The sequence below is a fragment of the Pseudorca crassidens genome, chromosome 3 (genome assembly GCF_039906515.1).
Source record: "Pseudorca crassidens isolate mPseCra1 chromosome 3, mPseCra1.hap1, whole genome shotgun sequence".
NCBI classification, from domain to species: domain Eukaryota; kingdom Metazoa; phylum Chordata; class Mammalia; order Artiodactyla; family Delphinidae; genus Pseudorca; species Pseudorca crassidens.
The window spans coordinates 101254452-101275614 of NC_090298.1; the positions used below are offsets into that span (position 1 = coordinate 101254452).

Consider the following 21163-nt stretch of genomic DNA (forward strand, 5'->3'; position numbering starts at 1 on the left):
GGTTCTGTGTTACAAGCAGCTGGACCTGTATTTCAACTAATTTAAATGTCTAATAAAAAAGACATGCTGGGAATATAAATGACCATAACATAAGACAGAAAGTAGTAAGCAATAAACAGAGGCACAGGTAAAAAGGATACAGAGAAGAATCACCTCAAGACGCAATGTGAGCTTTCAAAAGAGATTAAAGTTTCTGATCAGTGACAGGCCACAGACTGTCCATAGGTGGTGGAATGCAGGCCAGGGAATGTGCCTCAACATCTGATTCCAGATGGGCTGACGGCAGTGGCAATGGTGATTGGAGCATGACAGTGACAACTGGCCCATGCATCCAACTCACCCAGGCAACATTTGATACCAAGCAATGACTTGGTATACTTACTTAAATTAGTTCTGGTTTGGGTTGATACTTCTTGACAATAATCATAGAAATTCAGAAATTTAGGGGTGGAAGAAATCCTAGCGACTAGAAAATCTTCTGCTCCAATACCCTTAAAAAAAATAATAATTACAGTGATGCTAAGTAAGTCTGGCACATAGCCAGTAGAACCCAGGCCTTCTAACTCCCAGGTCAGTGAGGGCTGAGGGCTTCTATATATTTAATTTGTAAAGAATCCCTGTGAAGATTTCTTCTCCAGCAAAATTGTGACTTCAGGTTGCTACCTGCAATGGCTTTTTATTTTTCCATGAACAAACCTTGCATTGGCATAGCAATCTTTAGCTTTCAGAATACTTTCACATTTTTTCTCATTTGATCCTGACAATAATCCTATGCGGTGAGGTGAGGTAATTGAAGCTGAAAGTCTTCAAGAGACCCTCCGACAATGAAGATCTATTAATCGGCAAAGGGAGTTGCGTATGATGCTCTTACTAATCATCCACTAATTTTCCTAATTGTCATTTTTCCAGCCTTTCTGACTCTTACTTTATTGAGGAAAAATATTGTGTGCTGCCTTGTGATGAAATAGGAGTAAACCTCAGACAACAAGTTATTCAGGGTGGTCTTTGTTATTTGGACCTGCATTGTCCAATAGGTAGCCTCTATCCACATGCGGACTATTTAGATTTAATTAAAATTAAGTACAATTTAAAACTCAGTTCTCAGTCACACTAGTCTCATTTCAAGTGCTCGGCCACCGGCTACTCTACTGGACGCTACTGATATAGAACATTTCCATCATGTCAGAAAGTTCTATGGGACAGCCTAGAGATCTAAGAGACACGTCTCTCTTCCACCAATACTCAATCTTGCCCTCTGTGCATAATCCAAGCCCAAAGACTGGTCCCCAAGCTCTCCCACTTCCTAAAGGAGATTTTAAAAGCGGTAACGACAACAGAAATCGTTTGGCCTAGTTCTGCTAAGAAAGGGACGTGGCAATAAAAGTCCAAGATTCTTCCACAAAAGTCAGTACAGCAAGTGGGCGGTGAAAAGGTGGCCGCGACCCAGACGTGGAGGTGGAAGGAGAGGCAAACGGGCGGGGCTGAACGCAGCGCGCGCCGGGCGGGCGCAGTCTCGAGGCCGGGGGCGGGGCCGCGCGCGGCGGGCCGGGGAGGAGGGGGAGCACAGCGGCCCGCGCGCCAGCCTAGCCGTGCGTGCTCACGTGACAGGTCCGCGAGGTCCCGCTCGCGCAGTAGTCTGGGCGAGCGAAGATGGCGGCCGAGAGGGAGCCTCCTCCGCTGGGGGTCGGGAAACCCACCGACTTTGAGGAACTGGAGGACGGAGAGGACCTGTTCACCAGCACTGTCTCCACCTTAGAGGTGAGACCGCGTCGCCGTGGGTGCTGCGCTCCGTCGCTGCCGCGCGTCTCACCTTTCGGTGCCTTTGCCGTGCCCCGACTTGTCCCTCCCCACCCCCTGGGATTTGCAAGGACCTGGTTGGGGCGACACCTGTGACGCGGGCCCCACCTCGGGGACCTGTCATTGGGCTGGAGTTGGTCTGGGCGGCTAGGCCTGCTTAAGAGAGCAAACTGCGGGCCGGGGGGCCGACCTGAACCCCTGAGGGGCCGGGACCGGACAGAGCATCGCAGTGCCCTTTCCCCGTTCAGCTGGCCCTCGTCAGTGTCACTTGCACCTCTTCTTCCAGTGCAGAGAAGGTTTTGCCCTGGGTCCCCGCAAACCTCACCGCGCTGCCGGGCGACCTCCGCAGCCCCTTTTAAGAGGTGCTTGCTTTTCCCTTCCCAAGGAAGGGTGTGCCTCCGAAAGGGGAGAGCAATGAAGAGAGTGCTCAGTGGCCGAGGCGCTGGAGGGAGCGTGTGGATGCACTTTTCCCGGTCCTGGCCCTTCATGGACTGCTAGTTCCCCTTGAGGGAGGTACCTGTTTTGGACTGTTAAATAGGTAAATGCATTTGATCGGTCTTGCTTGTCTTCTTTAGTTCTTAAGCTTTTTAAGGAACATAGTGTTGATAAAATACACAGTTGAAGGGAGGGAATAGTTCAGGAAACTGCTGGGCGGTGGGGGAGGTTTTTTTTTTTTTTTAAGTTACCAGGGGAGAAATAAAAACAGATCCTCACTCCTTTTTCCTCTTTTCTCGCATGATCAGCGATCTCTGAAGCTAAGTCTTCCTGTTTTTGTCAAAGGAAACGCCCTCTGAACTTAACTGTATTGGGTCTCCTGTATCCAGTTCATATTTGAATTGCTTTGCCTTTGATGAGCGCACACACACCTCATAGCCCAACTTTAAGTGTGTGTATGTGTATTAAAATATAAGCACATTTCCCAGAGAATTGTTTATCTTGGGCTGTACTTCTTTATAAACTGCTTTTCAGTAAGCTTTCCTAGCTTGTTGAACTCTGCAGCAAATCAATTGGAAATTACTGTAAAATATCCATTATTTGGCATTCACTTAGCTGAAACTGGAACTTCCGGCACCCGTTTTCGGTACTGACCACATTCTGCTAATTGTATATGCAGGTTCCTGCCCAAACCCCACCTGTCCTCAGGATTATATGCTGCTTGGGCCTAGGGATAGTGCCTTGATCATCTTTGTTTCCTCACAAAATCTTGACCATTGATTGTATTTAGCAAATGTTTGCTGAATTAATTGTCAAAACCAGCATCCCCTAAGAATTAGTAAAAATTATCTTGCACAGCAAATTACATTTTGGGGCCAATATCCTTGTAGTCCTTTATGTATACTCTACAGCTACCTTAACACGTACTGAAAGTTAGTGTCTATGCATAATCCTAAGACCTGTATTCCTTGTGAGAGCTACAAAGGTTTTCCACCAGCAAGGATCAGAATAAACTTAATTAACATAGTTTAAACTAGAATATTGTGAACACTAAGCATTCTGTTTAATTGAAGTCTTTTAAAGTTGAGTAAAAGGAACTATAACTTATATTTCCCATTTGGATGGGACTTTTTAATAAGGTATTTGACTTTTCAGTAGAAGTCTACAGAATTTTGAGTATGAATAAATTTATTTTGGTTACTGCATTATGAAAACTTAAAAAAGTTGGTTCTGATTGTTCATCTAAACCCCTTATTTCGTGAGACTCAGGGTATTAATTTTAAGGTAGTATAACTGTGAGACTTAAAAATTCAGAAATTTTTTTTTTGCTTTTCAAACTATTTGGGGAAGGATAGGTAGCAGCATTTATTAGTATACCAAAGCTGCTCTAAAGGAATGTTTTTTCAGTATGCCCCTTTTCTTTTGAATAGTGCTTCTCAAACTTCAGTGTGTAGGGGAAACCATAGGATTCTTGTTTAAAATGCAGATGCCTTTGCCTCACTAGAATCTGCATGTTTTATAAGTGTTCTAGATCATTATTTTTCAAACATTATATATAAGTTACCTAGAGATCTTGTTAAAGCAAATTCTGATTCTGTAGGTCTCGGATAAGCCAAATTCTGCATTTTTAACAAACTCCTCATGACATTGCTTCTAGTCCCAAGGACAACAATGAGTTGCAAAGCCCCAGGTGATTCTGATACAGGTCATCTGCTTTGAATAGTTCTTACCTAAGCCGTAAATTGTAAGAAAGGCATAAAAATTAATGTCTTTCTATTTAAAAAAAAAGTAAGTCAGAGTTTTAAAAATATTATGCATGTAGAAACTTTTTCATTTGAGGGCATTTGGAGGAAAAAAATCAGTTGAAATCCATATAAGTGAAAATCAAATTATACACAGCTTCCATGTCATAATTGTTAAGCTTGTAATGACTATACAACTTAGTGTATATGTATGCTATGAGTATGTTTTTATCCCAATATTAAACTTTCCTTTCAAAATTAAGAACAGTCACATAAAGCTACGTTCAGTAGCTAAAGCATATTTAAAACCCCTACTGTATGTTTCTGTTGTGACTATGAAACAGAGTGGAGAAGGGCTGGCATGGGGGCAGGGAAGGGACTGAAAAGGGAAAATATCTGGCAAAAGCTTGTTCTTCTTTTGTACCTGAGAGGCTTTACATTGTTTAGGAATACCACTTTTACTGCCTTTTTTTTTTTTTTTTTAATGATATAGTCCTAAGCTTAAAAGATGCTTGCCCTAAGGCAGCATGAAGTAGTAAGACAACACCTTAAAAAGGTCAGGAAATTTCTATTATATGCCTGTTCTTTTTTTTTTCTTTATTGGATTATAGTTGATTTACAGTGTTGTGTTAGTTTCACCTGTTCTTTTTTTAAACAGCTTTATTGAGTTATAATTCATGTACCATATAACTCACGCATTTAATATGTACAATTTTATGGGTTTTAGTATATTCACAGATACTACAACATTTTCATCACCTCAGAAAGAAACCTCGTACCCTCTCACCTCCGTCCCCATTCCCTAAACTCCTCTGCTCCCAACCTTAGGCAACTACTAATTCACTTTCTGTCTCTATAGACGTCCCTATTCTAGACTTTATATGAATGAAATCATGTAACATGTGGTCTTTTGTGACTGACTTCTTTCACTTGGCATAATGTTTTCAAAGTCTATACTTAATTCTTTTTTATGCCTGAGTAATAATCCATTGTATGGCTATACCACATTTTGTTTATCCATTTTGTCATTCATTGGACATTTGCATTGTTTCCCCATTTTGACTATTATAAATAATGCTGCAATAAACATTTGTGTACAAGTGGAATTGCTGGGTTATATGGTGACTCTACATTTAATCATTTGAAGAATTGCTGGAGTGGTTTCCCAAAATGGCCACACCATTTTACATTCCCACCAGCCATGTGTGAGGGAACCAGTTTTTCCACATCCTCACCAACACTTGTTATTATTCGACTTTTTTATTCTATCCATCATAATGCATGTGAAATGGTTTCTAAGTGTGGTTTTGGTTATATTTTCTTGAAGACATCTTTGCATATGCTTGTTGGCCGTTTGTACATCTTTGGAGAAATGTCTGTTCAGAGCCTTTGCTCATTTTTCAGTTGGGTTATCTTTTTATTTTTTATTTTTATAAATTTATTTATTTATTTTCCTTTTGGCTGCATTGGGTCTTCGTTGCTGTGTGCAGGCTTTCTCTAGTTGCAGCGAGCGGGGGCTACTCTGTGTTGCGGGACACAGGCTTCTCATTGCGGTGGCTTCTCTTGTTGCGGAGCATGGGCTCTAGGTGCACAGGCTTCAGTAGTTGTGGCGTGCGGGCTCAGTAGTTGTGGCGCAAGGGCTTAGTTGCTCTGTGGCATGTGGGATCTTCCCGGACCAGGGCTCGAACCGGTGTCCCCTGCATAGGCAGGCGGATTCTTAACCACTGCGCCACCAGGGAAGCCCTGTCTTTTTATTTATAAGAATTTTTTTGTATATCGTAGATACAAGTTCTTTACCAGATACATGATTTGCAAAAATTTTTTCCCACTCTGTAGATTGTCTTTTCATGTTCTTGACAGTGTTCTCTGAAGCACAAATGTTTTAAAAATTTGATGAAGTCCAGTTTATCTGTTTTTTATTTTGTTGGTCATGCTTTCAACATCATATATAAGAATCCCCTACCCAATCCGAGGTCATGAAGATTTATATCTGTTTTTTTTAAATTTATTAATTCATTCATATTAACAATAATCAACCTATTACGTGTCAGCATAAATCACATTTTTAACAGAAAATACATTTTCCAAAACAAGAGAAAATATGTGAGGAGTGGCATTGTTTTACATTAAGTTCTTTTTACATAAATTTACGTCACATTTTTTTATTCAAAAAGAAAGTCACAAAAATTATAATCATCCTCATCAGTTCACTCAGTCCCATGTAATTAATTTTTTTTATCTTGATCTTTTGTTAGCACTTTTATGAATTCATCAGTTTTCCATTAGAATTCTGAAAATGCTTATTCATTCAGTTCAGCAGTATAGTCAGTTACCAGAAACCTGTACTTGTCAGAGTCTTTTCCATGAATTCCATGAATATCTGTTTTCTTCTAAGAGTTTTATAGTTTTGGCTCTTAACATTTAGGGGTTTGATTCGTTTTGAGTTAACTTTTGTATATGGTATGAGGTAAAGTCCAACTTCATTGTTTTGCATGTGGCAATCCAGTTGTCACAGCACCATTTGATGAAAAGACTGTTTCTCCATTGAATGGTCTTGGCATCCTTTCTGAAAATTGGTTGACTGTAGATGTTTACACCTGGTTCTTGTACTAACCTCAAATCTTAAGGTCAGCTGAAGTTAAGTTGAGAACCACAGTTTCACCAACACTGTCACATGATAGTTTATAGTGCATTTCAAATGAAATTTCCAGATGGGAGGTTCACAGGTCTTAGAATTCCTTTCCCACCATGTAACCCTATGCCATAATTGCTCAGAAGATACTGTACTTAGTTGACTTCAGTAAATACTTGAGTATTTACTCTCTACCATACTTTTTAGATGATAACAGGAGTGCAGATACTAGCAAGATAATGCAAATCTTTGAGGACAGAAAATCTCCAGTGGAGAGGAAAGATATACAGAAAGCTCTGATACAGACAGACTGTGACTATATGATCTGAAAACACTGAAAGTACCAGTGAAATGGGAGCGATTCTAACTCCTATCAGCATTCCTGACACATAGTAGATGAACAGTAAGTGTTTCTGTTGGCTAGGAAAAGCCATTGAGATGATAATATTTAAGAGAGACTTCGAAGGGTGGAATGAAATTTCAGTGTGGGAGAATGGCACGTGTCACTTAAGGTTCAGTCCATATTTTAGGGAACCATAAATAATTCTGAGTGGCTGAATATAGGATGTTACAGGTTAATGTGGTGAGATTGTGAACAGCTTTGAAATTTGTTTTGTAGGCACGTGAGAGCTCTGGAAGATTTTCAGGGCAGTAACATGATCACCTAGGAAGCTTAATGTGCTAGTGGTCTGAGGGATAAATTTGAGTGCGAGGTATCATTGGTAGGTTGATGAGCCAGAGGTTATTTTAAATCTGAGGTGAAAAGCCTCAAGAAGAAAAGTGCAAATAATAAAGGAGAGAAAGAAGTTGATGCAATAGCAGATTAAAAGATAGACATCTTAAGACTTACAATGTCTAGGGGAAGGAATTATAAGTTTATTTCATTTGGGAATAAGTTACACCAATGCAGATACTATCAGACAGCTAGAAATACTGGGTGGCTAGAGATACAGATTCAATACAATTTATTGAATGGTGACACTAAACCAAACTAGTTTAGTAGAAATCTAGTCCTTGCCCTTACGGAGTATATGAACCAACAGGAGTCAACATAATAAACACACCAGTGTGAACAAGCATCTGCAATACCAGGTGATATATGTGTAATTGAAATATGCACATGGTACAGAAATAGTATAGAAAACTGGAGTGACTTAATTGCATAGAGATGATCTTTGAAACCCTGAAAAGTGGGTGACATTATCAAGAGAGCAAGTAGAGTAAGACTAAAGAGTCTTTGGATAAAGAACTGAAGTTAGTATCTATTGTTCTAACACAACAGGTAGTAACAGCATATATCTTGTTTTCCTAATTCTGTCTTCTTTGGGTTGGCATCCAACTTTAAATGTTTTAATTTTTTTGAAAATTTCATTATGAATTACCTATGTTTAAGAGGAAAGACATTTCGTGACCAGGTATTTAAAGGCAACAGCATGGAAAATACTAGAAAGAGATTTATGACGAGGTATAACTCTAATTGACTACTTTCCCTGGAAGCCATTAAATATAAGGGTTTTGGAATGAACTATTTTTAGTGCCTGTAAAAAATGTTATTCTATGTAGTTGCTTGAGGCAGAGGTGCTCAGTTTTTTTCAGTTTTTTCTTAAAAAGAATAATTTTATTTATTTATTTTTTTTGCCATGCTGCACGGCTTGTGGGGTCTTAGTTTCCTGACCGGGGATTGAACCCAGGCCCTCAGCGGTGAAAGCTCAGAGTCCTAACCACTGGACTGCCAGGGAACTCCCCAGATTTGTCCTTAATGTTACTTTTCAAATGCCCACTTTCCTATAAAATTGAACTCTGGTGTTTTTTTCCTGTGATGATGGTTTTTAGTTGTGATAAAATTTACCTCAGTAAAGTTCACTACCACCTCAATCAAGATATAGGACACTTCCATCACCTCCTAAAAATTCTCTCATGTAGTTAACGCCTCCCACTCGCAGCCTCTGGCACCCACTGATCTGTTTTTTGCCTATAGTTTTGTCTTTTCCAGAATTTCATATAAATGGACTCATATAAATGGAATTATATTTTTTATAAATAAAACAGTATGAAATTTCCTGAATGTAGCTTCTTTAACTTAACCTAAAGTATCTAATATTTATTGATGTTGTTGCATGTATCAGTAATTCATTCCTTTTTGTTGCTGAATTTAGTATTCCATTGTATTGTGTATCACAGTTGTTTGTTGTTGAATGTTTATGTTGTTTACAGTTTCGGGCATTAATGACTAGAAACGACATAAACATCTTATGTACAGATTTTTTTTTTTTTTTTTTTTTGTGATACGTGGGCCTCTCACTGTTGTGGCCTCTCCCGTTGCAGAGCACAGGCTCCAGACGCGCAGGCTCAGCGGCCATGGCTCACGGGCCCAGCCGCTCCGTGGCATGTGGGATCTTCCCAGACCGGGGGATGAACCCGTGTCCCCTACATCGGCAGGCGGACTCTCAGCCACTGCGCCACCAGGGAAGCCTTACGTACAGATTTTTGTATGAACGATTTTCATTTCCTTTGGGAAAATACTTAGAAGTAGGATTGCTGGTTGTATGGTAAATACATGTTTAACTTTCTAAGAGACTGCCAAACTTTTTGCCAGAAAGGTTCAAGGGAGATAAAGCATAGGGAGATGAAGTTAATTACTTTTAGTCTTGCAAGTTAATGGCTCTAGTAATGATATAACTCAAGTTATAATAATAACTAGTAATATAACCCAAGACCATGTCCATTAGGACAGTGTTCTCCAAGTCTGAGAATTGATAATATATGGTTTCATTAAAATGAAAGCATGATGTTTCAAGACAAAAGTATGTTATGGTATTTCCTCCCATCATAAAAGTTATTTTAATATTGAAGTTTTAGGGACTTTCCTGGTGGCGCAGTGGTTAAGAATCCGCCTACCAATGCTGGGGACACAGGTTCGAGCCCTGGTCCAGGAAGATCCCACATGCCATGGAGCAACTAAGCCCACACACCACAACTACTGAGCCTGCACTCTAGAGCCTGCAAGACACAACTGCTGAGCTGGCATGCCACAACTGCTGAAGCTGCACGCCTAGAGCCTGTGCTCCGCAACAAGAGAAGCCACCGCAATGGGAAGCCCACGCACTGCAATGAAGGGTAGCCCCCACTCACCATAACTAGAGAAAGCCTGCCTGCGACAACAAAGACCCATTGCAGCCAAAAATAAAATAAATAAATACATTTCTTTAAAAATATATATTGACACTTTATTCCTATTCAAAGAGTCACACTTTGTATGTATTATTGAGTGTTTGAATCCTGAAGGCTAGTCTGAAGGAAACTAAGTGCCTCTGGATTTGCCTGTTTTAGTCTCTGGTCAGGTTTTCATTCATTTTATCTCTGAAATATAAAAAAATTGTAGAAGATTCTAAGAAAGAAAGAGAAAGAAGAAAAAGATAACTGCCAGACTGTTTTCTTCCATGATGGAGAATTCAGTTGTTCCACATCCTTGTCAGCACTTGTTAGTGTCAGTTTTATTTCAGGCAGTGGCACGCTTGGGGCTGGCTTATACTGACTTGAAAGAACTGATGTTTAAATTTTCAGGAATTTTGTAAACTGTTTAGTAAACAGCCATTGTTAAAAATTAAATTATATAAACATAAATTATATTAAAAAAACAAAGGTAATGAATATATAAAACTTGTCGCTTCCTAATTACTATGTTTTACTAGTTTCTGTATTATGTCTGTTGTATCCGTATGGTGGAAAGTAACATATCTTCCTAGCTCCACATTCAGTCGGGAGAAATCAGCCACAGAGGGTATGTTTATGCCACAGAAATAAGCAAAAGCTAAAATTCAGGGTCTTCTCTCCCAAAGACCTGATTGCTAAACATATACCAGCATACCAGTGATTTTTAGCCAGTCTAAAAGGTATGTAGTGTTATCTAATTGTGGTTTTAATATACATTCCTTAACGGTTAATGAAGGTGTGTATCTTTTCACATACGTGTTCACTATCTGAAAATTGTCTTCTTTGGTGAAGTGTTCTTTTGTATCTTTTAGCCATTTTAAAATGGGTTTCCTTATTGAGTTTTGAGAATTCTTCATGTATTCTGAATACACATCCTTTGCCAGATGTGTGTTTTGAAGATATTTTTTCCCAATCTGTGCCTTGTTTTATCCTTTTTTAATTGATAGTACTTCATATGTTACATATGAAATCCTTGGCTAACATTAACACAAGGTCACAAAGGTTTTGCTTATGTTTTTTCTATAAGTTTTATAGATTTAGCTTTTATATTTGGACTTCAGATTGATTTTGAGTTAATTTTCTTATGATATGAGGTTCATTTTTTTTTTTTTTTTTTTTTTTTGCGGTACATGGGCCTCTCACTGTTGTGTCCTCTCCCGTTGCGGAGCACAGGCTCTGGACACGCAGGCTCAGCGGCCATGGCTCACGGATCTAGCCGCTCCACAGCATGTGGGTTCTTCCTGGACCGGGGCATGAACCCGTGTCCCCCGCATCGGCAGGCAGACTCTCAATCACTGTGCCACCAGGGAAGCCTGAGGTTCATGTTTTTGAATATAAATATCTTGTTGTTCAACCACCATTTACTGAAAGATAATCATTTTACAGTTTGTTTTATGGCTCAGAATATGGTCTTCTGTGGTAAATATTATGTGTGCACTTGAAAAGAATGTATTTAGTCTGATATTGGGTGGAATGTTCTATAAATATTGTTAGTTGATAGTATTTTTCAGTACATGCAACAAACATAAGTGAATTTCAGATGTTTTATATTAAGTTAGAGAAGCTAGACTTTAAAAGTTTCTTCACTGGGTTGTCTTTGCATCTTTGTCAAAAATCAGTAGAGCATATATATTTCTGGACTCTGTTTCACTGATCTTTTGGCTATCTTTTTGCCAGTTCTGTGCTGTCTTGATTACCTTGATTAACTGAGTCTTGAAATCAGGTAGTGTGAATCCAGTGACTTTGTTCTTTTCAAAATAGTTTTGACTATTCTAGTTCTTTTGCCTATCCATATAATTTTAGAATCTATTTATTGATTTCTATCAAAAATTCCTGCTGAGATTTTAATTGAGATTGTAATGAATCCATTAATTAGTTTGGGGGAGAATTAACATATTAACAATATTGAGCCTTTAAGCCATAAGTATACTATTTCTCTCTTTTTTTTTTCTTTTAGGTCTGTCTTGATCTTTTTCATCAGTGTTCATAGTTCTTAGCATACAGATCTAGTACATATTTTATTAGTTTTACCTATTTTATAGTTTTTTGGTGCCTTTATATCTTTCACGTTTGCTCATTGGTGGCATATTTACCCTGCTTTCTGCAACTGTTGCTAAACATTCTAGTTCTAGTGGGTTTTTTTATAGAACCGTTGGGATTTTCTATGTAAACAGTCATGTCTCTGATTAGAGTTTTATTTCTTTCCAATCTGTATGTCTTTCTTTTTCTTGTCTTAATGCACTAGTTAGAACCAATATTGTAATACTGAACAGAAATGGTGAGAGTGGGTATCTTTTCCCCTTTCGTGCTAATAGGAGGAAAATATTCATTTTTTTCTCCCTTAAATATGATTTTTTTTTGGTAGATGACCTTTATTGGGTTAAAGAAGTTTCCTTCTATTTCTAGTTTTCTGACTTTTGTATCTCTGAATGATGTTGATGTTGGTGAATGAGTTTTCTGCATCTAATAAGATGTTCATATAATTCTCTTTAGTTTATTGATAAACTGGATTATATTGATTGATTTTCAAATGTTGACTAAACCTTGAATTCCTGGCATAAACCCCACACAGTCATAATGTGTTTATACTTTTTATATATTGCTACATCCAGTTTGCTAGTGTTTTTCTGTTATTGTGTCTGTGTTTGTGAGAGATATTTGTGTGTCATTTTCTTTTACTAGTTATGTCTGATTTTGGTATCAGAAATGCTTACCTCATTAAATGAGTTGGAGAGTGTTTCCTCCTCTTCTATATTCTTGAAGAGGTTGTGTGGAATTAGTCATATGTCTGCCTTAAGTGTTGACAGAACTTGCTAGTAAAATCATCTGAACATGTTTTGTTTGCTGGGCGATTTTTAACTTCAAATTCAGTGTATCTGATAGATACAGAAGTATTTCTTCTTGTTGAGCTTTGGTGGTATGTGACTTTCAAGGAATTTGTCTGTTCAGTGTAAGCTGTGAAATTCATGGGCATAGGTTTTTCATAATACTCCATTATCCTATTACCATATCTGTGTAGTCTAGGTAATGCCCCTCCTTTTTCATTGCTTATATTGGTAATTTATGTCATCTCTTTGTTTGCTTATTTATTCATTCATTTTAATCATGCTAAAGGTTTGTCATTTTATTGGAATCTTTCCAAAGAATCCATTTTTGGTCTCTTGGTTTCTTGTTTATTTTTTGTTTTGTGTTTTAGTTTCATTAATTTCTTTCTGCTTGCTGTCTGTTTAGTTTGCTCTTCTGTTTTGTCAAGCTTTGATCATTGGTTTAAGACTTTTTTTTTTGAGTGCTAGTATTTAGCTATGTATTTCGCTGTAAGCACCGCTTTAGCTGCATCCCACAAATTTTGATACTGTGTTTTTGTTTTTATTCAATTTAAACTATTTTCTAGTCACAAGTTTCCCTTGTGATTTCCTGTTTGACTTATAGGTTATTTAGAATGTGCTAATTTCCAAAATTTGAGGATTTTCCAGATAGTTTTCTGTTGCTGATACAGGTTTATTTTATTAGTGTCAGAGAATGTTTTATGACTCCAGTTCTTTTACATTTGTTAAGGTTTGTCTGATGGCCCAGAATGTGATCTGTTATGGTGAACAGTTTGTGTACACTTGAAAAACATGTATATAGTCTAATGTTATTGTTGAAGTGTTCTCTAAATGTTAAGTCAAGTTGATTGATAGTATTTTCCAGGTCTTCTCTATCTTCCCTTATTATCTATTTATTGTATCAATTACTGTAATTTAGTATTATTGTAATTTCTTGGTAAATTGATCCTTTTATCACGATACCCCTCTTAATTGCTGATAATACTCCTTATTCTTAAGTTTATCTGATGTTAATGTAACACTCCAGCTCTTCTTTGGTAGCATGACATGTTTTTTCCATTCTTTTACTTTTAACTTACCTATGTCTTTAAAGTAGGGTTTTATAGGCAGCATATTGTTGTGCATTGTTATTTTTGTACACAATATGGTCACTTCTGTCTTTTAATTGGGGTGTTTAGAATATTTACATTTAATGTGATTATTGGTGTGATTGCATTAGATCTAGCATTTTATTTGATTACTGTTTTTCTCTTCTGTTTTTCCCTCTGAAAACAGAGGGAAATATATACCTAAACATTTACAGTCCAATTAGAGTTAATATTGTACTTTGACAAACAAAATTCAGAGCCTTACAACCATATAGGTCCATTTATCTTCCTTCTTTCATGTTGTATTTCTCATGTGTATTACATTTCCATTCATTGAAAACTTTACCATTGTTATAATTTTTGCTCTCATAGTTACACACATTTTAAATAACTTTTAAGAAAAGAAAAATGGTCTATTTTATTTCCACAGTTACCATTTCTTTGGTTCTTTTTTTTTTAAACATTTTTATTTATGTATTTATTTGCCTGCATAGGGTCTTAGTTGCGTCATGTGGGCTCTTTGTTGTGGCATGCGAGCTTCTCTCTAGATGCAATGTGTGAGCTCCAGAGCGTGTGGGCTCAGTAATTGTAGCACGTGGGCTCTGTAGTTGTGGTACGCAGGCTCCAGAGCACAGGCTCAGTTGTTGTGGCATGCTGGCTCTCTAGTTTTGGTGCATGGGCTCCAGAGCCTGGGCTCAGTAGTTGCAGCACATGGACTCTCTAGTTGTGGCACGTGGGCACAAAGGCTCTCTAGTTGTGGCATGCGGGGTCTAGAGCCCCCGGGTTTAGTTGCCCCACAGCATGTGGGATCTTAGTTCTCTGACCAGGGATTGAACCCATGTCCCCTGCATTGAAAGGTGGATTCTTAACCACGGGACCACCAGGGAAGTCCCACATTGCAGCCATTTTTAATAATGAGGCTGCATCTAGTTTTCTCTGAAGTTGTCCTGTTTGGAGTTTTCATTTTTTTGGATCTGTAAATTAATGTCTTGCACCAAATTTGGAGAGTGTTTAGGCATCATTTCTTTAAATATTGTTCTGCATTGCTCTTTTTCTAGGACTTCAGTAACATGAATGTTAGACCTTTTTATACTGTTTCACAGATCCTTGGGGTTCTGTTCATTTTCTTCATTTCTCTTTTCCTCTCTATTACTCAGATTGGAGATTTCCTAGTGATTTATCTTCAAGGTCACTAATTTTTTCTTTCAAGAACTGTAAAGGGTAAACTTTACCCTCCTGGTAAGGTAACAGATTAACTTGTTTTATGGTTGCTGGAAGTTGACGTGGTAAAGGACTTTCTTAAAGCATAGCAAGTATTGGGTTAGCCAAAAAGTGCCTTCGGTTTTTAAGTAAAAATAAAAGACACACTTTTCATTTTCACCAAGAACTTTATTGAGCAACGTATTCAACCTTTTGTTCCACTACCTTCTGCCATTTTCCAGGCAACTTCATAATTCCATCTTCCCAAAACTTTTTGTCTTTTTGAGCAAAGAATTGTTCTAGATGCTTTTTTTTTTTTTTTTTTTGTGGTACGCGGGCATCTCACTGTTGTGGCCTCTCCCGTTGCGGAGCACAGACTCCGGACACACAGGCTCAGCGGCCATGGCTCATGGGCCCAACCGCTCCATGGCATATGGGATCTTCCCAGACCGGGGCACGAACCCATGTGCCCTGCATCAGCAGGCGGACTCTCAACCACTGCGCCACCAGGGAAGCCCTGCCTATTTTTTACTTTTAGATCATTGTTTCTGTATTCTATCCAGAGCTTTTAGTGTTAATCAGTGGGAGAAAGAGGATTAGGTGGGCTTCTTTAGTCTTCGTTGCAATCCAAAGCACTAATTGTTTTGTTTTGTTTTTGTTTTTGTTTTTTTTGAAGAGATATTAGCAACCTTGAAACTTTTAATAAAAATAATCTCTAGAAAACTACTAAATGATGATGCAGGGGAAGAAAAGAATATATATTTATTAAAAACACTGATGTCTCCTCATTGCCTGTCTCAGACAACTATAATTCTGATCACCCAGAAGCTGTTACTGTACCCTTCCACCATCACTTTCTTGTTTGATGGACCACTCTCTCCTTACTCCTTTCCATCCAGTGGAGAACAACTCTTCCTGAACTCACTAGGAAACTGAAGGAGACATGGAGAGGCAGGGGCAGAGATAAGTGAGTCCTGAGAGCCTTTAATGAGTGACTGCTCCATGACTGCTCTGTGAGCAGTGGAACAGGGCACTCCATGCTGCTGATGGATGGGCACCAATAGAAAGTGCATGCCTCATAGTCTCCCCACAGTGGGGTGACTGCTGCCACCACAGCCATTACTGGAGTTGCTCACCCGTCCACACCATTCCCATCTTGTTCTCCACTCTCAGGCACTGAACTATGATATAAAAGAGTCCTTTTTGTTACATCAACATGCCAGTTTTTCATTCTCTGACTTTGATGTCAGAGAAAAATGAATATCCAAGATATTAGAGTAGTATAAACATTCAGTTATGATAAGAATACGTTATAGGTTGTTAATAGTCTACATATATTATAACTATGGCCTGCATTACAATTTTTACTTTGAATAGACGTATCTATTTTAGAGAATTGAAGAGGGAAAACGTAGTTTCTTTTTGTTATTCAGATATTTAGCATTTCTGTTGCTTTTCCTTCATTCATTGTTTCCTCTTGTATCATTTTTCTTAAGCGTAAAGAATTTCCTTTACTGTTTTTTTAGACCTGGTTTATTGATGGAGAATTATCTTGTTTGTGCTTCATCTGAAAACTGTTTTACCTTTATTCCTGAACGGTATTTTTGCTGTTTATAGATTTGTGGGTAGACAGTTCTTTCTTCCATCACTTTGAAAGTATTCTTAGACTGTTTTCTTAGTCTTTGTGATTTCTGATGAGAAATCTCTGGTCATTTTAATTGGTGTCCCCCTGTAAAAATGGGTTTTTTCTCTCACTACTTTCATTTGTTTCTCTAATACTTTTATTTTTAGCTGTGTGATGATGTGTGTAAACATAGCTTTCTCTGGTTTTATCCTCTTTGAGGTTTGCTCCTATAAATTTATGTCCTTCAACTTCAGGAATTTTCAACCATTTCTTCTGTAAATATTTGTGCAAAAATTTTTCATCTGTCCAGGAACTTCAGTGACATGAGTGTTAGACTTTTTGATATTATCTTACAGACTCCTGAGGCCTTGTTCATTTTTTTTTTAATATTTACTTTTTTATTTATTTGGCTGCATCGGGTCTTAGTTGCAGCATGCAAGATATTTTGTTGTGGTGCACGGGCTCAGTAGTTGCGGCACAAGGGCTCTCTACTTGTGGCACACAGGCTCTAGAGCACGTGGGCTTAGTTGCCCTGCAGCATGTGGGGTCTTAGTTCCCCAACCAGGGATCGAACCCGTGTCCCCTGCATTGGAAGGCGGATTCTTAACCACTGGACCACCAGGGAAGTCCCCCTTGTTCATTTTATTCAACTTTTGTTTCACTGTTATTCAGATTGGATACTTTATGTGGATTTATTTTCATGTTCACTGACACTTTTTTCTGTCATCTTCAGTCTTTTATTGAACCCATCATGAGAACTTTTTTTGTGTGTGTGTGTGTGTGTGGTACGCGGACCTCTCACCGCTGTGGCCCCTCCCATTGCGGAGCACAGGCTCTGGACACACAGGCTCAGCGGCCATGGCTTACGGGCCCAGCCGCTCCACGGCATGTGGCATCCTCCCAGACCGGGGCACAAACCGACGTCCCCCGCATCGGCAGGCGGACTCTCAACCACTGCGCCACCAGGGAGACTGAACTTTTTACTTTAGATACTTTTTTTCAGTTCTGAAATTTTCCTTTTTTTTTTTTGGTAGTTTCTGTTTCTTTGCTGTGAACATCTTTCTTTTCATTCACTTCATATGTATTTACCTTTATCTCATGGAGCATAGTTAGAAAAGCTTTTAAAAGTTTGTTTGATTAATACTTCGAACATCTGAGCTGTTTTGGGTTGGGATCTGTTGATTGTCTTTTCTCTTGAGATTTGGTCACAGGTTCATTACACAGGCATTAAATTATAGCAGTGAGTTGAGACTGACTATTTTTAAAGTTGCGTTTAGTTTTTACAAATTTTGGTGTTTTGTTTTTTCAAAGTTATTATCAAGCAAGGTTAAGAAATGCAAAAAGAAATCGAATCAGGTGATTTTAGATTTAGAAATTGTGAAATAGTAAAATGTGTAGGTAAAAAAAAAAGACTGTTATAGCAATTTTGATATACTTCTCATTAAATAGACAAAAACATGGTACTTAAGGAAATTTATGTAACCATAGACAAGTTAGTGTGCAGGCAGAACTACAATCCAGAGCTTTGATCTCCAGGAAATTTTGGTATTCAAAAATAAAATCTTTGTTCAAAATGAAGTTGAGGGTACAGGTATATTATATGTAGGTCCTTAATGCCTGTATCTTATTCAAAACAAGTACAGTTTTCCCTCAGTATCCACAGGGGATTGGTTCCAGGACATCCCACAGATACCAAAAATCCCTTTTATGGAAGTCTCTTATATAAAATGCCATAGTATTTGCATATAATCTATGTACAATCTCTCCCATATATTTAAAATCATTTCTAGATTATTTATAATACCTATGTCAATGTAAATGTTTGTAAATAGTTGTAAGTACAAGGTAAATGCTGTGTAAGTGGTTGCTGGTGTGTGGCAAATTCCAGTTTTGCTTTTTGGAACTTTTTGGAATTTACTTTTTTAATATTTTTAATCTTCAGTTGGTTGAATCTGTTGGAACCCCAGAAACAGAGGGCCAACTACTGAAAACATTTATTTTTAATGAGTAGTGTCAGGAAACCGGGTCACATGTGTAACTATTTCTCTTATATAATGGCATATTAAAAGCATCTTTCTGTGTCAGTAAATGCCACTCTGCTACTACATTGTTTGAAAAATAGACTACTTTTTAGAGCAGTTTTAAGTTCACAGCAAAATTGAATGGAAGGTATAGAGATTTCCCATATAATGCCCCTACACATGCATTTTCCTTCATTATCAACATCCTCCACCATAGTGGTACTTTTGCTACAATTGGTGAAACCACTTTGACACATCATAATCACCCAAGATCCATAGTTTACATTAAGGTTCACTTAGTATTGTACATTCTCTGGGTTTGGACGAACGTATAATGATATATGTTCACTGTTACAATATCATACAGAGTAGTTTCACTGTCCTAAAAATCCTCTCTGCTCTGCCTGTTCATCCCTTCCTTCCCCCAACCCACTGACCTTTTTACTATCTCCATAGTTTTGCCTTTTCCACAGTGTCATATAGTTGTAATTATACAATATGTGGCTTTTTCAGACTGGCTTCTTTCACTTAGTAATATTTAAGTTTCTTCTGTATTTTTTCATGGTTAGAAAGCTCATTTCCTTTTAGTTTGAATAATATTCCATTGTCTGGATGTACTGTATTTACCCATTCACCTACTGAAGAACATCTTCATTGCTTCCAAGTTTTTGCAATTATGAATAAAGCTGTTGTAAACATTATGTGCATGTTTTTGTATGGGTATAAGTTTTCAGCTCCTCTGGATGAATACTAAAGTTCACGGTTGCTGGAATGTATGATAAGAGTATGCTCATCTTATAAAAGTACTGCCAAATTGTCTTCCATAGTGGCTGTACCACTTTGCATTCCCACCAGCAGTGAATGAGAGTTCTTGTTGCCCCACATCCTCATCAGCATTTGGTGTTGTCAGTGTTCCAAATTTTGACTTTAATAGGTATATAGAATGTACCACTATGAGGTATAACGGTGTCTCATTGTTGTTTTAATTTGCATTTCTCTAATGATATATGATGTGGGGCATGTTTTCATATGCTTATTTGCCATGCGTTTATCTTTGGTGAAGTATCTTGAAGGTTTTTGTCCTGTTTTTAAACCGAGTTGTTCATTTTCTAATTGTTTAATTTTAAGAGTTCTTTGTATATTTTGGATCACAGTGCTTTATCAGCTGTGTGTTTTGCAGATATTTTCTCCCAGTCTACAGCTTGTTTTTCCATTTTCTTGACACTATCTTTTGCAGAGCAGAAGTTTTCATTTTAATTTTAGTGGAGTCTGTCTTATCAAGTCTTTCTTTCATGGATTGTGCCTCTGTTGTATCTAAAAACTCATTAGGAAACCCAGGGTCATCTGGATTTTCTCCTATGTTATCTTCTAGAAACTTTATACTTTTGTGCTTTACGTTTAGGTCTGTGATCCATTCTGAGTTGATTTTTGTGAAGGGTGTAAGGTCTGTGTCTAGATTCTTTTTTCACATGTAGATTTCCAGTTGTTCCAACACTATTTGTTGAAAAGACTAATTTTTCTCCATTGTATTGCCTTTGATCATTTGTCAAAAAATCAACTGGCCATATTATGTGGATCTATATCTGGGCTCTCTATTCTGTCCCATTAATCTGTTCTTTTACCAGTACCACACTGTGTTGATTATTGTAGCCTATGGTAAGTCTTGAAGTCAGGTAGCTTCAGTCCTCCCATTTTGTTCTTCTCCTTCAGTAATGTCTCTTCTGGGTTTTTTGCTTCTCCGTGTAAACTTTAGCATCATTTTATCGATAGTCACAAAATAACTTGCCGGGATTTTGATTGGTATTGCATTGAATCTGTGGATCAAGTCAGGAAGAACTGACATCTTGACAATATTGAATCTTCCTATTCATGAATATAGAATATCTCTTCATTTATTTAGTTCTTTAATTTTGTTCATTAGAGGTTTTTAGTTTTTCTCATATGGATATTGTATTGATACGTATTTTGTTAGATTTATTCCTAAGTATTTAGTTGTTTTGGGTGCTGATGTAAATGTTTTTTTTTTTTAATTTCAAATTCTGTTTGTTTGTTGCTGGTATATAGAAGTGATTAACTTTTGTATGTTAACCTGTATCCTACAGCTTTGCTATAATTGCTTATTAGTTCTGGGAGCCTTTTTTGTCAGTTCTTCTGGATTTTCTACTTAGAGGATCATGTCATCTGTGAACACAGTTTTATTTCTTCCCAATCTATATACCTTTTATTTCCTTGTTTTGTCTTACTGCATTAGCTTGGACTTGCAATATGATGTTGAAAAGCAGTAGTGACAGGGGGGATCCTTGCCTTGTTCCTGATCTTAGTGAGATAGCTCTGAGTTTCTCATTAAGTGTGATGTTAGCTCTAGGTTTTTTGTAGCTATTTCTCAAATTGAGGAGGTTCCCTTGTATTCCTAGTTTACTGAGAGCTTTTATCATGAATGGGTGTTGGAGCCACTCTGCTACATTTTTATGTAGCTGTGCTTTAGGGTATTTCAAACCTTTCAGTATTATAGGCAATCTGGTTGACAAACTTGTGGCCAATTCTTACACATATTTGTAATTATTTTCTTAGAATTCAGTTAATAGA

The 21163-nt window shown here is 37.8% G+C and overlaps 1 protein-coding gene across 1 annotated transcript in view; it reads left to right on the top strand.

Annotated features, from left to right (window-relative positions):
- The first annotated feature begins 1586 nt into the window (after positions 1-1586).
- SNX2 (sorting nexin 2) overlaps positions 1587-21163 on the top strand; it is a 53514-nt gene continuing 33937 nt past the window's right edge. Inside the window, exon 1 of the mRNA XM_067731564.1 lies at positions 1587-1758. Coding sequence (XP_067587665.1) covers positions 1651-1758 — 108 coding nt within the window. The 5' untranslated portion in view covers positions 1587-1650. The remainder of the gene's footprint in view (positions 1759-21163) is intronic.